This window comes from Nycticebus coucang, chromosome 6 (assembly GCF_027406575.1).
Source record: "Nycticebus coucang isolate mNycCou1 chromosome 6, mNycCou1.pri, whole genome shotgun sequence".
NCBI classification, from domain to species: Eukaryota; Metazoa; Chordata; class Mammalia; order Primates; family Lorisidae; genus Nycticebus; species Nycticebus coucang.
This window is the reverse complement of record NC_069785.1, coordinates 24,812,437-24,829,175: the sequence shown is the minus strand read 5'-3', so window position 1 is coordinate 24,829,175 and position 16,739 is coordinate 24,812,437. Positions and strand designations below refer to the sequence as shown.

The 16,739-nt window shown below is 36.1% G+C and overlaps 1 protein-coding gene across 2 annotated transcripts in view; it reads right to left on the bottom strand.

The window, feature by feature from the left end:
* PRKD1 (protein kinase D1) overlaps positions 1-16,739 on the bottom strand; it is a 295,125-nt gene that overhangs the window by 123,521 nt on the left and 154,865 nt on the right. For both annotated transcript variants that reach the window (XM_053595452.1, XM_053595453.1), the window contains exon 2: positions 10,759-10,897. In XM_053595452.1, coding sequence (XP_053451427.1) covers positions 10,759-10,897 — 139 coding nt within the window. The remainder of the gene's footprint in view (positions 1-10,758; positions 10,898-16,739) is intronic.

Below are 16,739 nucleotides of genomic sequence, written 5' to 3'. Positions count from 1 at the left end.
CAGAGCCCGAGGCTCCATTCAGGGCCACCTCTGAGGAGCTTTCCTGCAGATATGAAACACAGAGGCCCCAGGGAGGAAGGAACAATGAATAAGCTGATGAAATCAGGTGAGGGTAGTATTGGGGGAACATCAAAAAGGAGTGGCCACTGGATACATTTTAGAAAGAAAGCAAGAATGCTTTGGAAGAATAGAGCAAGGGCTGGGAACACTGATTTGAGGAAGAGTAGAAACTGCAGTGTTTTAAAAGCAGCAATGGCTTTCTATAAACAAAGAATCCCTAAAAAGTAATTGGTTTTGATAATATTTTGCAAGAGTCCAGAAGAAAGGATTAATCAGACAATAATAATATTAATTTTACTTATAGAGTAGGCCAAGGAAGCCCAATGGTAGACGCAGAAATTCAATCCCTACAGAAGAGCAGCAACATGTGGACGTCATATATGGAACACCAATTCAATCACGCATTTGTTGGTTGTTCAGGTCATTAATTTAAGTATTCATTCATTCAGTCAGTCAACAAAAAGAAATTCATTGCATGTGATATACCAGATCCTAAGGATTCAAATGTAAGATAGAAAACTAAAAATATAAAACTAAAAATAAATATGAAATTCAATGGAGGTAGAGGTGGGGTGAGAGGGTTGCATACTTCCAATTTGGCAGGACTTTTGTGAAACATTTTATATTTACTCTCAGGAATCTACAGCCCAACCCTACATTGCCAATATTGTTATTGACATTTTATAGATGCTGGGTCAAGACTCAGGAAATGAGGTAATTTGCCAAACATTTTGTAAGAAATAAATGGCAGCTTTGGACCTCCAAACAAAGTCTTTGATTGGAAATAAACTATTTATTAAATTAAAGCTATATTTACATGATATAAATATGGTACATAATTCTGAGTTTCTATGTGTGAAGCTTTTAGAGCAGCTCCTAATGCCTCATCAATGCTACATATCCTTACATCACCTTCACTATTGTTATTTTGACTTCTGAGCAAACAAAATGGGGGGAGAAATATTATTCATTCAGAAATTAACAGCAAGAGAAATTCAATGGAGCAGAATGAAAAATGTGCAAACATTTTTCTTAGGAAAGAGAGGCTTCAAAGAAACGTTAAGGTTTGTCTTACTCGCCATCTGACCTGGAGGGAATGTCTTCCTTCTGCCTTGACACTTGGGGTTGCCCAGAGGAAAAAAATAGCAAAGCAACGCCCTGTTGTGTCATATCTCCCTAGAGGATCCACTTCACAAAGAGATGAGTGACCAAGAAAACTACCCAAATGAGAAAGACGTGCCCCAAGCCCCATACCCCTATTTAAGTCTGTGAAAATGACTTACTTGAACCAGGCTTACTTGAACAGGAAGACTGAAAAGACAATTAATATTAACAATAATAAAAAGGAAATGCCATAGACACTCTTAACAGAAGCCATATTTAGGAGAAAAGTGCAATGACCAGTAATCATTACATTTAAATTTTCCATTGTTACAAAACCACTAGCACAGATAATTGGAACTGCAGTTGGATAGGAATTGGCACTATTCAGCCAGGGACCTTTAGATGTCCAAGTAAAACCATAAAAAAATATAAACCGAGTATTTAAAGCCCAAGTCTTTTATAACTTTAATTACCCAAGTAGTATTAGAGGTGAGGAGGTGTTTTCCATAATTAATTCTTTTCTTTAATTTTTTTTCAGTTGAAAACACACTATTTTCTTTCTTTCTTTCTTTTTGTTTTTTAGAGACAGAGTCTCACTTTATTGCCCTCACTAGAGTGCTGTGGCATCACAGCTCACAGCAACCTCCAACTCCTGGGCTTAGGTGATTCTCTTGCCTCAGCCTCCTAAGTAGCTGGGACTACAGGTACCAACCACAATGCCCAGGTATTTTTTATTGCAGTTCAGCCAGGGCTCAGTTAGAACCTACCACCCTCAGTATATGGGGCCCACACCCTACCCACTGAGCCACAGGCACCATCCACCATAATTAATTCTTCACAGCTAATAAACAAAATTATATCTATATAATGTACTCTTAGAGAAATAATTATGCATCAATTTAACATATCATTCTTCTGGTTTTTCTCTTCCACCTATATTTGATAAACATTGCTACTCTGCAAAGCAATGTATTTTTTTATTAAATCATAGCTGTGTACATTGATATATTCATGGGGCATCATTCACTAGCTTCACACTAGCTTCACAGCAAAGCAATGTATTATATCTAGGAGAAATAGATACAACTGTCATGCCATATAAAATCAATAACTTATACCTTCTATAAAAGAAAGGATGACCTTATTAGAAGGTTGTTAACATTTATTTTTCCTGATTTGTGGTTTAGATACTAAATCTTAGTAAGAGAAAAACATAGTCATAAGTACAATGACCCTAAGACATTATTTAAATTTGGATCACAGTTGTGAGATTATGATGGGATCTTGATTAAGCAGTAACACTGTTATTTTATTCCACATTTTTGCATTATAACACTATAGAGAAGAGCCTTCAAGTTTTTTTTTCAACCTCATTACAGTTTATTTGAATATATAGATTAAAGATATATTTATGAGGCAGGACAAGATAATGGTTTGTGATAAATATTATGTCAGTGGATCCTGAAGCTCATTGTTTTTGTTTTTGTTGTTATTGTTGTTGTTGTTGTTATAAATAACAGCAATGGTTCCCTTGAAGGGCTAAAGGGTAAGTGATCTCTGCAAAATGTAGACAAGTTAAAATTTATAATGATTAGCGTTTCAAAGATCTGACTTGGCAGGTTACCCAAGTCTCCATGAAGGAAACAAACTTCCTTACGCAAACTACTTTGAAAGCCTGAGACATTATGTAAGCATAGATTTCATTCTTTCTAAGTCCTACTTTTCCATGGCTTTTCCATCTTCCCCTCCATGAAAGAGAAATGGCTTCCATGTGGAAAGACTGGAGCACCTTCTTAGACCATTTGGTCCACAGGCATGACCGAGATGTATAGTATCTCCACTGTGGACCACTCAACCCAGACTCACCAGATGTTCAGGGAGAAAAAGAACATTCTGTGATAATGTGAACCTGGGAAGTGATGATTCCTGTCAGCATATTCCAAAGTTCTGAAGACTCCTGCTATGAGAAATTCCTTTAAAGCTGTTTAACCCTACATTTCTCAAAGTTATCAGAGTAGGATTCTCTTTTGTGGAATGTTAAATAACTGTGATCATCACAGTTAAAGGCTGCTTAGAGTATGAGGAAGAGAAGAAATAACACTAGCTAGTATTCACGTATTATCTCTTGTAGATGCCCTCTGACATGCTTTACATGCATTAATTTATTTTAATTTTTGTAACGAATTGACAACATAAGTGTTCGTGTTGTCCCCATTTTACAGATGAGGAAACTGTTACACAGATGATAAATATTGTGGCCAAGATGTAAGCAGTGAAGAATAAAGGACATGAAGTCAATGGACTGGCCCTGGAAACTGTTATGCAATCATTATGTATCCCATTTACCTTGCAAACTAAAAAACAACACAGAATCCATGTAACGGTAGCACAGTAAAACAAACAAAAACCCAGAAGCCCAGAGGTTTTGCAATGTGTACAAAATCACAAAGGAAACTGACAGTTCTAAATGCCCAAGAAATTAGTTCTTTAGCCCTTCAAAGAACTACCTGAACCATCTGGTAAACACGGAATGATGAATGAGGGAAAGACTGAGGGTGGGAATAAAAGAAATGTCATCAATATCAGGTGATTGTAGCTCTCCTTAGAGTTCTGTTCATTTTCTCTTTTTCTTCCTCAACTATGTCCACTCTGCTTCATTTTTGACTGGGTCATAACACTAGCTTTCTAATGGGGCTCCCATCTCTTGATAGTGAAGAACAACTTCCTGTGGAAACAGCTTTTTGCAAAAATTATAATACAGCACAACATAATCTATTATAAACATATAATGAAAAACTTCCGAGAAAGACAAATTTTTACCGTAAATGAAAAAAAAGATTCAATATTTCTCTCTCAGACTTTAAAGTTGTGATTTTTTCTGTGGAATTCTTATAGTCCTTGTCTATACTCCATTTAACCATCTATAAGATGCACACACATACATACACATATATACATTACATATATATATATACACACACTAATAGTTATTAGAGACCAAACAAAAAAACAAACAAGTTTGAGTCCTACAAATGTAACCCTGTTATTAATTTGCTTTGTTAAGGCTGATTTAGCAAGATTTGATAGAGACCCATCCTGAGGCAGGATTCAGATAAATTCTATGACCTTTATTTTACAGTTCAGTATCACACATTTGAGCTTGACTTTGGCTTTGGCAAGAAAACTTCCCATTTGCAGTGTTTTCCTACTTCGTAACAATAGTAATAATGCTAAATTCTGCCGAACAAAGAGAATCTGTCAGTGGGAGGGATGTGTGTGGTAGGGAACTTTCATATAGCTATTAATCATTTTTTTGTCCAAAACCCAATCCATCTACTCATGAGCAATCTTTTCCTGGCTTATTGGATCCTAAATGCACTAGCTCACAACAAGCAGTGTTTTTCAAAAAGAAAGGGAGGGGGGAAGGGGAAAAATCGGCAAATTAGCCAAGAGCAGGCTGGTTAGTTTTTAACTCCCAAAGTGGTTAAGAGATGATGAATGGTTTCATCAGAAAAATTACATAAGCAGGAGAAAATTCTTGATGTTGTCAAAAGAGACAAAAGTATTTCATTTTCATTAAAATTATTTTTTTCCAGTTTTTTCCTCATTTTCTTGCAATCTTATGTCAGAAAATATTCTTGTGGATAGAACATTATTTAAATATAAAAACATCAAATTAAGTTTACATCAAACTACAGAGTTAAGGGCTTTTCCTACATTTTCCTCTAGAATTCTTATGGTTTCATGCCTTATGTTAAAATCTTTCATCCATTTTTGATTAATTTTTCTGGGTGGTAAGAGGTATGCCATGTGGCTATCCAATTTTCCCAGCACCATTTACTGAACAGGGCTTCTTTTCCCGAGTGTATGTTGTGGTCTACTTTGTTGAAGATCAGTTGGCCGTAGGCACATAATTTATATCTGGGATCTCTACTCTATTCCATGGGTCCACTGGTCTATGTATCTGTTTTTTCTACTAATACTATACTGTTTTAGTTACTATAGCCCTGTAGTACAGTTTGAAATCTGGTAACGTGATACCTTCAGACTGTCTTTTTGCTTAAGATTGCTTTGGCTATTTGGGCTCTTTGCTGGTTCCAAAGTGTAGAATTATTTTTTTTCTAGATCTGTCAAGTATAACATTAGCAATTTAAGGAAGATTTCATTAAATTTGTAAATTACTCTGGGTAGTACAGACATCTTAACAATACTGATTCTGTCTATCTATGAGCATGATATGATTTTCCATGTGTTTGTATCTTCTGTGATTTCTTTCCTTAGAGTTTTGTAGTTCTCCTTGAAGAGATCGTTCACCTCTTTGGTTAAGTATATTCTTAAGTATTTTCTTTTCTTTATAGTTATTGTGAATGATACTGAGTCTCTGATTTGACTCTTGACTTGTCTGTTATTGGTCTATAGAAATGTTACAGATTGATGTACATTGATTTTGTATCCTGAGACTATGGTAAATTTGTTTATCAATTCCAAGAGACTCTTGGTAGAATATATGGGGTTTTATAGACACATGATATTAACAGCAAGATGCGATAATTTCACTTCTTGTTTCCCAATTATATACTCTATTTCTTTCTCTTTCCTGATTGCTCCAGCCAAGAGTTCTAGCACCATGTCGAATATAAATGGAGACAGCAGACATCCCTTGTCGTGTTCCAGTTCTTAGGTAAAATGTTTTCAACTTTTTCCTATTAATTACAATGTTTTCTGTGGGTTTGTCATATATGGCTTTTACAATTGTTCCTTCTATGCCTAGTTTTTATGGTATTTATCATGAAAGTGTACTGGATTTTGTCAATTGCTTTTTCTGCATCTATTAAGATGATCACATGGTCTCTGTTTTTGCTTCTTTGTATGTGAGTCAAATTTAGTGATTTGCCTATGCTGAACCATCCTTGCACCCCTGGGATTAAGTCCACTTGATCATGGTGGATTAATTTTTGACGTGTCATTGAGCTTTGTTTGCTAGTATTTTATTGAAGATTTTTATATCTATATCCATAAAGGATGTGTTCTATAGTTTTCTTTATGTATTGTGTGCTTTCTCGGCTTTGATATCAAGATGATACTGGATTCATAAACAGAGTTAATGGGGATTCCCTCCTTTTCAATGTTATGGACTAATATCTGCATTATGGATACCAGGTCTTCTTTGTAGGTCTGAGGGAACTCATCTCTGAATCCACCTGGTTCAGGGCTTTTTTTGAGTGAGGGGTTTTTTATTACTGTTTCAATTTTGCTGTTACTGGTCTATCAATAAATTCCATTTCTTCCTGGTTGGGTCTTCCAAAGTTGTGTGTTTACAGAAATATGTCCATTTTCTCTAGTTTATGCAAGTAGAGATTTATAGAGTATTCATGAATGATGTTTTATATTTCTATGCTGTCAGCTGTAATGTCACCCTTCTCATTTCTGACTGACTTTACCTCGTTCCTTTCTCTTCTGTTCTTGGTTGATCCAGCAAGAGATCTGTCGATTTTATTTTTCCCTTCAAAGAACCAATTTTTATTTCATTAGTGCTTTGTATGTGCTTTGTTTTACAATTAATTTAGTTCTGTTCTGACTTTTCTTACTAATTTTCTTCTGCTGGATTTAAGTTTAGTTTGTTCTTCCTTTTCTAATTCCTTGAGGTATTACATTCAATTGTACTCATCTAGATATTGGCCTAGGAGAAGAATTTATGACTATGACACAAATAACAGTCAGGGCAACAGCAAAAATTAATAAATGCAATTTGATTAAGCCAAAAGGCTTCTTCACAGCTAAGGAAACAGCAGAGAAAATAGACAACCTATAGAATGGGAGAAAATATTCATAAGCTATACATTCTATAAAGGGTTAATATCCAGAATCTACAAAGAACTCAAACAAATAAGTGAGAAAAAAATCCCAAACAACCCTATCCAAAAGTGAGAAAAAAAAAAAACATGGAAGAGAACATTTTTCAAAATAAAAAAGACAAATGGTCAATAAACTTAAGAAAAGAAGCTTAACATTGCCAATCCTCAGGGAAATAGCAGTTAAAAACACAATGAGATATCACCTTACCCTAGTTAGAATGGCTAGAGCAGAGGCAAAAAGAAAGGAACACCTATATACTGTTGGTGGGACTGCCAATTAGTGCACCTATTATGGAAAACAGTGTGGAGATTTCTGAAAGATCTAAAAGTAAATCTACCATTCAAGCAATCCCACTATTGGATATCTACCCAAAGGAAAAGATTTTTTCATCATAAAGACACCTTCACTCAAATGTTTCTTGCAGCACAACTCACAAGTACAAAGATGTGGTATCAACCCAGTGCCCATCAATTCATGAGTGAGGCTATATCTAGAAATAACATTTTTACAGCAAATAGTTTTACAAAACACTGCATATGTGATAACTTCTATTCTGATAGCCAGTGGTCAAGCCAGTTTATAAAACACTGCACATGTGATAACTTCTATTGTGGTAGCCAGTGGTCAATCAATTAACTCATGCATGTTTATTGAGAATCTCATATCAATAAGAACAAAAGGATGGGCATGAGGAGGAAGAACATTTCTGAAAAAACATCAGATAAAAGTTGGATCTGCAGATCCACATTTAGCTAGGAGGGAAGTGCACTGTGTGTCTAATATATGGATCAAGAACAGATAGGGCAAGAATGGACAGTCAATTAATTCTTATTATTAACAGGTACAGTGAGCCCTGCTGATATATACAGAGTCACTGAGTCTGCAACAAGGTTGTGTAAGACATGAAAATAATGGGCACTTGCGATGGGGAGGGAAAGAGAAAGGGAAAAATATAGTCAAAAATGACAGGGTAGTTAATGATTGAAATGCAGTTAAAAAGACAAGAAAAAGATTGGTGCATTGGTAGAGATGGGCAAGACGGACAGGCAAGAGTTAGGAAGAGTCACACCAAGTGGCGGTCTTGCAGTTGGATCATTGTCTTGTTGACGTTAGGAATGGTCTGGGTCACTGACTACAAAAAGAAATACAAGTGACCCAGTGCATGTTAATTCTACCAGGGATGAAGAGTGCATAAAATGGAAAGTAAGACTGGGAGCCTGACATTGGTTATTGCGATAGTTAAATGGAAATGAGTCTTTAAGGGAGTAAATAACCTCAGTGCAATATTATAAAGAAGGTGATGAAGAGGCACAAATAGACATCTTTTGCCTGGAGGGAGGGTGGGGCAGAAAAATAACTAAAAATGGCATTGAGAAATGAGAAGAGGATCATTTCACTCGACTCTTCACCTAAGACCTTAAGACGATAAGAAGCAACGTCTGTTGGACTGAAGGAACCAGGGATCACCTGAGGGAAGTCAGGCCGCAAGGAAGACGAGAAGACCAGGGGGATGAAGAAATGATCTGATCACAGAGGACTCAGGGCATAAAAGAACATGGGAAAGGTGGTAAGAGATACGGGAAAGAGACTGGGTTGTATTACGGAGCGGTGAGAAGGTTTCAAGGCTGTTATAAACATTCATGGAGCAAACCACATGCAAAGTACTAGGGCAGGAGAGTAGCTGGGAGAATCCTGCTGCCAGTGATGTCTACAGGTAAGTGCAGGAGATCTAACAAAAGTGAATACATGCATGTGTGTTTAAAGGAATGTATACAATTGAATAACTAATGGATCCGATGATATTGAAGAAGTGGGACTCTGTGATTCAAAATTAAAATTGGACTTCTGGCTCCTTTTTTATACAAATGATACAGCTGTTAGGAGTAGGGAGGCCTCCTGAGCCTGGGGCAAGGGGAGCAAGTGAGGAAAGGGCTGCTGTTCGGTGCCCTCCCAGCAACTGTGGCCAGGAAGACAGGAGAAATGGGTCATAAAGGATGGATGGCCAGGGAAGTGGGGAATAAGCACAATGAAATTCTCAGTTTGCAAAGATGGGAAGAGGAACAGCAGAATGCTGTTTCTCAGACAGCAGGGGGACTCTAAAGGGCTGTGTCAGGCCATCAACTCGGGGGAAGAGCAGGTCCAGCGCACTGATGCTGGGACGACATGAAAACAGGCAGCCACCCTCCACAATCACACCCACACACAGGTCGCATCAATCTGTCTAACTATAAAATGCTTGATAACAAAAGTGAAACAGTAAAAAAATAATTAAATTTAGCCAATGCAGTTTTAAAAGTCCTCTTATATTTCTGGACATCGCAAACAAGAAAAGGAGACTTATAAAACACATAACATTATTTGCTAAGCAGATTGGCCATGACTTTGTATGAATTATAGTGAGAACTTATCCAGGGCATGATTGCCCTGCATAATTTATTTCAGGCAGCCTCTAGTGTTTAGAAACAGAAAACTTAGAAAACGACATATCTTGTCTCCAGTCTTGAGCTACCGGGTGCAGTGAGAAAATGTCTAAAGAGCTAAAGAAAAGTAAAAGGGAGAACCCAGCCAAAGAAGGTGACCCCTTCGAAAATTTAATTTAAAAGCCATCAAAGCTTGTGCTCTTTTGGTTTCTTCTTTTAGCAATGGGCACCCTTACAAACGATAGGAAGATTATTATGTCCATCTAGCAAAGTATTTTGTAAGATCCAGCCATACAGTGAAAAGGCAACTATCTCGGGACCTGGCACAAACGTGAGCAATCAGTAAAGACAAACAATGAATTAGACTGAATTGAAGAAAAGTAAACAAGAAAAGCTGAATTATGAGCAGGGCACCCAGGTACTGGGCTCCTAGTAAGTTGAGGATCTTGAGGAAATGAAGTCCAGAATCATTAATGCCCCTCTATTTCCTCTAGCCAAAGACATAGCAAGCAAAGAAGGCTGGAGAGAACAAAGAAATGCAGCCTGTGTTTCTCTACAAGGACTTCCTTTTTAACATAAGTAAATAGTAAAAATGTGTACAACTTCATGGTCATGGTACTGACCATAGTTGTAATGATAGCTGTTCTCTAGTACTTTAAAAAAAAATTAAATACATTTTTTTAATGTATGAATAGGTACAGTCCTATCATTTGCTCCTAAATGCTAAACAAAAAATTTAAGTGTCAGCAGATGGACACACATCTAGTTCCCAGGGACTGAGTTATGAGCCTCACGTGGCATGACCCAAGCTGCTCCGACCCCTGAGCCCTAGCTTCTTCCCAGCCCTTGGCTTACCTCGTAGCTACTGGACTTTTGACTTTATATAAAAGTCAAGGGCTTCTTAGAGCTGCTGCTACTTCTTGGCCCAGTATATTTGGGGCCCTGACAGCTGCCTTTGCTTCACTGTTGAATCTTTCGCTTGCTTTTGCTGCTGTCCAATTGATTCAAGGTGCTGAATCTTCAAAGCTGTGTGTGTGTGTGTGTGTGTGTGTGTGTGTGTGTGTGTGTGTGTGTGTGTGTTGTTGGGGGCTGGGTGGGGGCTGGGAGGAAGCTAGGAGACAGAACTGGGACAGTATTAAGTACAGAAACATCCAATTCCTAAGGACACCTGTTGTTTTTCTTTCTCAAGCAGACAGAACTCCCAAATCTCCATCAGGGCTGAGTTCGACATACACTTTTTATGTTGCCTTAAAAACATATGCCCAAGAATTCTTCATGTACAATTTATTAATCCATGGAGAGGAAAAAAGTACACTACCTGATAAGACCACCTCAATAAGATCACCTTCCTGGATATCACTGGCCGTTTTCACCAGCTGAAGGATGTTTTCAGAGGTAGGGTCATGGCGAAAAAGCAGAATCTTATCGTACATCCCATAGAAACCACATTCAGGGAACTGCAAATATAAATAACACAATAGTTTAAATGACAAGATCCTCCTAGATATTTTGTTTTCAATTAAAAACAAAACAATATTAGACCACAAATACAAGTTTAATAGAAAAATTCACCATACCAAGAACATTAAAAACTTTTCTTACATGAACGGCAAAGTAGACATTGACAAAACTCCAAATCAGGAGGGAAGAAATCACATATCCTAGGGCAATAATAACCAAGTGGCTTTCTAATTAGAGAGCAAGAAAATGAGAGAATATGGGATAAGATTCAAAGAAGTCCCTGGCAAGGTGGTTAAGAAATGAAGAAGTGTGCATTTTCACACTATGTAGCAATCCAATAACACAGAAACGGGAGTCACTTCATTACAATTCTATTTCACATAACTGTGGCGATTTGTTTGCATAAGAAGAGGTCTGTCTGAGCATATTCAAAAATAAGAGATGACTCAATAAATCTAAATGGGTTCTTTGTGTGGGCAGCAGCATTATCTAGAGATCCTTTGACTCAGGAAAGCACCAGAGGAGGAAACCAGCTCTCCCTCCTGCTGACCCTACTTCATCCCAGTTAGTTTCCACTCAATCTGTCAATCCCCATTCTCATGAGCAGTGTCAGAGACGTCCATCTGCACCAGCAGGAAAGATTTTCACGTAAACAAACATCCTAGGCTGGTTTGCTGTGTGAAAATGGGCCCTTTCTTCTTGTATATGACTTTCTCATGTAATCATTAAAGATTCTTATTTTCCTTGTACATTGACACTTCTAAGGTAATGGGAAAGATCCTAAATTGGGGAAGAGAAAATTGTCTTTCTTGATCCTGTAACTGGTGATGGGTCTGCCACTTAGGTCACTATTTGTAGACTTAAAGTCTACACCTTAAAGGTGCTACTGTCAGGGAGAAAATCTCCAGAATCTGATACCTTCTGACAACAAATAAAATATGCTGCAAATTCCTCTTTCTTCTTCTTATTCATAAAATTAGGGGCTACATTCATGTGTAATTTTGTATGAATGAAAAATAAATGTAATCAGAACATCCTCTTGGTCTTAAGAGTCTATGCTAACAACCAGGCTTAAATCTACTTCTGCGTGTCACTTGGTAAGTGACTTCCTTAAAATAAACACAACAGCTGAAATGATGTCATTGCTTCCACTGTGCTACTTAAAAGAAAAAAACAACTTAGTTCATTTTTTCAAAATATCTTCCACAATATGATTAGAATACCAGGAAACAAAGGTAAAATTAAAACAACATTTCTCCACCTTAAAAACACAATGGACAGCTTATGTGCTAATTTAAAAACATCTTTATTGAAGTATAACTTACATGAAATAAAAATGAACATAAGGGTTTATCAGTTTTGACAAGCATCTATACTCCTGTAACCAAAGCCACAATCAAACCATAAAACATTTTCATCAACCGCAAAGGTTTTACTGCAATCGATGTCCTCCACAATCTTAACGCCAGCTACAGATCTACGTTCTGTCACTGTAGATTAGTTTGTCTCCCATAAAATTTCACATAACTGAAATCACACAGTACGATCAGTGTGCTCTTTTCTGGCTGGCTTTCTTTGCTCATTATGAAGTTTTTGAAATCCATTAATATATATTGCACTTGAGGTTCATCTCTTTCCAGTACTTAACTCTATTTCATTAAATTGATCTGGTATAATATTCATTCATCCACAAACAGGCATAGCAGGGTTTTTCTCCAGTGTATAACTATTAAAAATAAAAATGCTACAAAAATTTATATACAAGTATTTCAGTGGGCATAGGTTTTCACTTCTAGTGTGTAAGTAACCTCAGACCAGAATTACTGGGTCTTACGATAAGTTCATGTTTGAGTTATGTGTCTACCTTTATGAGAATACCACATTATATTTATTTTTGCAGCTTTAGCCTAAGCCTGTAATTTTTTCCTTTTAAAAATTCTTTTAGATATTATAGATCCTCTGACCTACCATAGGCATTTTAAGAACATTTCCTTGATTTCCTCAAAAGTAATATGCTGTATTTGCTCAATAATGTTGCACTATATCTTAATGATAAAAAGATATATATTTTGATATGAACAAAATATATCTTCCTATTTATTAGGTTATTATTAATTTATTTCAACAATGTTTTCAGTGTATAGGTCTTGTACATATTTGTTAAGTACATATTTGATATTTTTATGCTATTGTAGAGGTTAATTAAGGTATATCCAACATACAATGTAATTTACCTTTTTTTTAGTGTGCAGTTAAGTTTTGAAAATGCATACCATAACTATATGTCATATTTACAGTGCATATAACATAGCCAAGATGTACAACAGTTTCATCATTCAAAAAATCTGTAGTTAAACTCTCCTCTGATTCCCAACTCCTAACAACGTGATCTGTTTTCTGTCCCTTGTATCAGTGGGATCATACAGTACATAATTTTGAGTCTAGCTTTTTTCACTTATCATTATGTACTGAGATTTATCCACGTTGTTGCATGTATCACTGGTTCAGTCCTTCTTGTTGTTGAGAAGCATTTCATTATACTGTGCAGATACATACACAGTATAGGTAGGGATTCCTCAGCTGAGCGACATTTAAATTAGCACTAGTTTTTGACTAGGACAAATAAAACTGCTATAAACATTCACATGAAAATGTAACCTCCACTGTTAATTTCCTGAGGTGTATGGCAGGTATCTGGATAAATTTATAAGAAATTACCAAACTATTTTCAAACTGACCGTGCCATCTTGCATTCCTACCAGCAGTGACTGAGAGTTTCAGTTCTCTCCAACCCTGAGAACACTTGATAACGTCAGTTGTTTTTGTTTTAGACATCCAAACATGTATCACGATGTCTCATAGTTTTAATCTGCATTTCCCTAACAATGAATGATGTTCAGCATCTTTTCATGTACTTATCTGTCCCCCACAACACAGATACGCAGGTAAAGTATTTGATCAACTCTTTTGCCAATCTTTTAAATTGAGTTGCTGATTTTCTTATTATATTTTAAGAGTTCTTTATATATTCTGGACACGAGCAGTTCATCAGCTATATGTCTCATAGATGTTTCCCTCCAGTCTATTGCTTGTCTTTGCATTCCCTTAACACCGTTCCCTGAAATTTGCAATGTATATAAAGCTCAAACTATCAAGTATTTCTTTACAGACCAGACTTTTGTTACAGTAGCCAATAAATCTTCACATAATCTAATGCAACACAAATTTTTTCTTATCTTTTATTTTATAAATTTTAGTGTTTTGGAGTTTTACATTGTGGTCCATGATTCACTTTGAGGTCATTTTTGAATAGGGTAAAAAATATGGATCAAGTTTCATCGTCTGCAGACTGTGGAAGATTCAGGCATTTACTTCTTCCTTAAACGTTCAGTTCAATTCTCCAGTGAAGCCCTGGAATCCTGGATTTTTCCTTTCAATTCTATTGTCTTCAAGCATTTTGAAGCACCATTGTCAGGCACAGACACCTTGAAGCTTGTTGTAGATTCTTGGAAACTTTGCCCCTTTCTCCTTATGTGATGTCATCTTCATTTCCTGGCCCGAATGACAATATAACCATTTTAAACTTTCATGATCAATGTTTGCACTTCCTCTTAGTCTCTTTGGATTTATCTTTAAAGTTATTGTACACAACATACATACAGAGGGTGCCAAAAAATGTATGCATATTTTTAAAAAAGAAAAACTGTACTAAAATTGCAATCCTCAATAGATGCTGTGAACAGAAGATGAATACAAGTCTCACTGAGCGCCTCTTGTAACTGCAGAAGTCAAACATAAACGGAGTATCACAATGTTAATATAGTTTCTTCCTTTCTTAAAATGTGTCTATAGTTTTTGGCACTTTCTATTATCTTACTCTTTTTTTTTTTTAAATCCAGTCTGACAGTCTCTTCACTGGGTTGTTCCTATCATTTACATTTAATGTATATGCAATTTAGGCTGCTACCTTACCTTTTATTGTTGTTTGTTCCATCAGTTTTTTGTTCATTTTTCCTTTTTTGTATTCTTTGGGATTAGATATTTCTTGTTACTGTACTTCTTTTCCTCTTCTCTCCTGGTTTATTAGCCAGCTGCACTTCTTTATTTATTTAATCCCATTTCACATATAACACAAGGACGTTGCAACTTCAGACTTCCATTTCTCATCTCCCTTCCTTTCTGCTATTTTGCCTTATTTTTCATACATCCACATTAGCAGCACAGACAATAAGTTTTAAAATAAAAAGGAATCATTTGTATTTGCTAACGTATTTTACTATTTCCACCACTGTTGATGGTTTTGTGTATATCGAAGGTTTCACGTAACATATTTTCCGTCTGATGAACTTTCTTTAATATTTCATATTTAACCTTCTTTAATATTTCATACTTTAAGTTTGAAATATTATGTTCATGGCATAATATGTTCTTAGATTTCGTCTTTTAAATGTCTTTGTTTCACCTTCTTTAAAAACTATTTTTGTTAGATAGAATTATGTGTTAGTATTTTTAGCTCTTTAAAATTGTGTTATCTTGGCCCTGTCTTGAATTACTTCTGATGAGAAGTCTGGGTTTGTTCCATGTTTCTTTTTTCTTTAATTCCTTGATATTTTTCATCTTCATCACTGACTTTAAGCAATTTGATAGTGATGTGCCTTGAAGTGGTTTTCTTTTTCATTTTTTTATCTTGGTTGAGGTGCTTTAATCTATGGATGTGTAGATTTCATAACATCTGGAAAATGTTACCGATTGTTTCTTTTATTGGAGGGCATTTGCTATAAATAATTTCTGTTGTTGTATCTTTAAATTCACAGGTCTTTTCTATTGCAGTGTCTAATTGGCTATTGAACTCCACTCCGTACATTTTTCACATTAAATACTGTATTTTTCAATTATAAAAGTTACATTTCATTCTTTTATATATGTCTGCCATTTATCTTCTTATTATGTTCATGGTTTCATTTAAATCTTCAAAATATTTTTCTATCATCTTTACCATTCTGGTCCATTCACTATTTTAATCCTTATTAGGATTCACATTTTCCTTCTTCTTCATATGTGTGCTTTTTAAATTAGGTCCCAGTCACTATGAATTAATGTGAAGAGTTGGATTTCACTGTCTTCCTTTAATGTAGGGGTGTCCAATCTGAGGCCCATGCCACCAGCTGATTCAGTGAGGACTTTATTTACTTATCTTGGTGTCAGGTATGAAAAGTATGTGCAGACCTTTTTATTTGTTTATTTATTTATTTATTTTGGTAATCAGCTTTTGTTAGTGTTTGTGTATTTACTGTGTGGCCCAACATAACTCTTATTCTGCCAATGTGTGGCAGAGGGGGGAAAAAATGGTTAGATGCCCCTGCTTTAATGAATATTGATACTTATCTTGACAGAACATGAAGTTACTTACAGATCACTTTTATCCTTTCAAGCCTGATTTTTAATCTTGCTGGGGCAGCTCTGGAATAATTTATGCCTCTTATTGATGCTAATGACTCATCCAGTGTCTCTGCAGATTATCCCAAGTGTTCAACAAAATCTCTCCTATTTGCTTGGTAGAAATTCAAATGTCTCTTCCCCTACATGAGCTGTGGGAGAAGTGATCATTTCATAGCTTACCAACAGCTGCTCTTTCTCCCGCCTTACAGATTTTCACCCTATGCACACACAGATGTATATTCAGTCTAATATTCAACTGAACCCTTAGGCAAATTTCTTGCGTTCTTTGTATGGATCCAGCCTCTCCAGTATTCCTTCCCCCAGTTCTGGTTGACTTGGCCTCCTTGAGCTCTTATCTTCTCTGGTCTTCTCCATGCTGCCAGACAACTAGGCCCTACC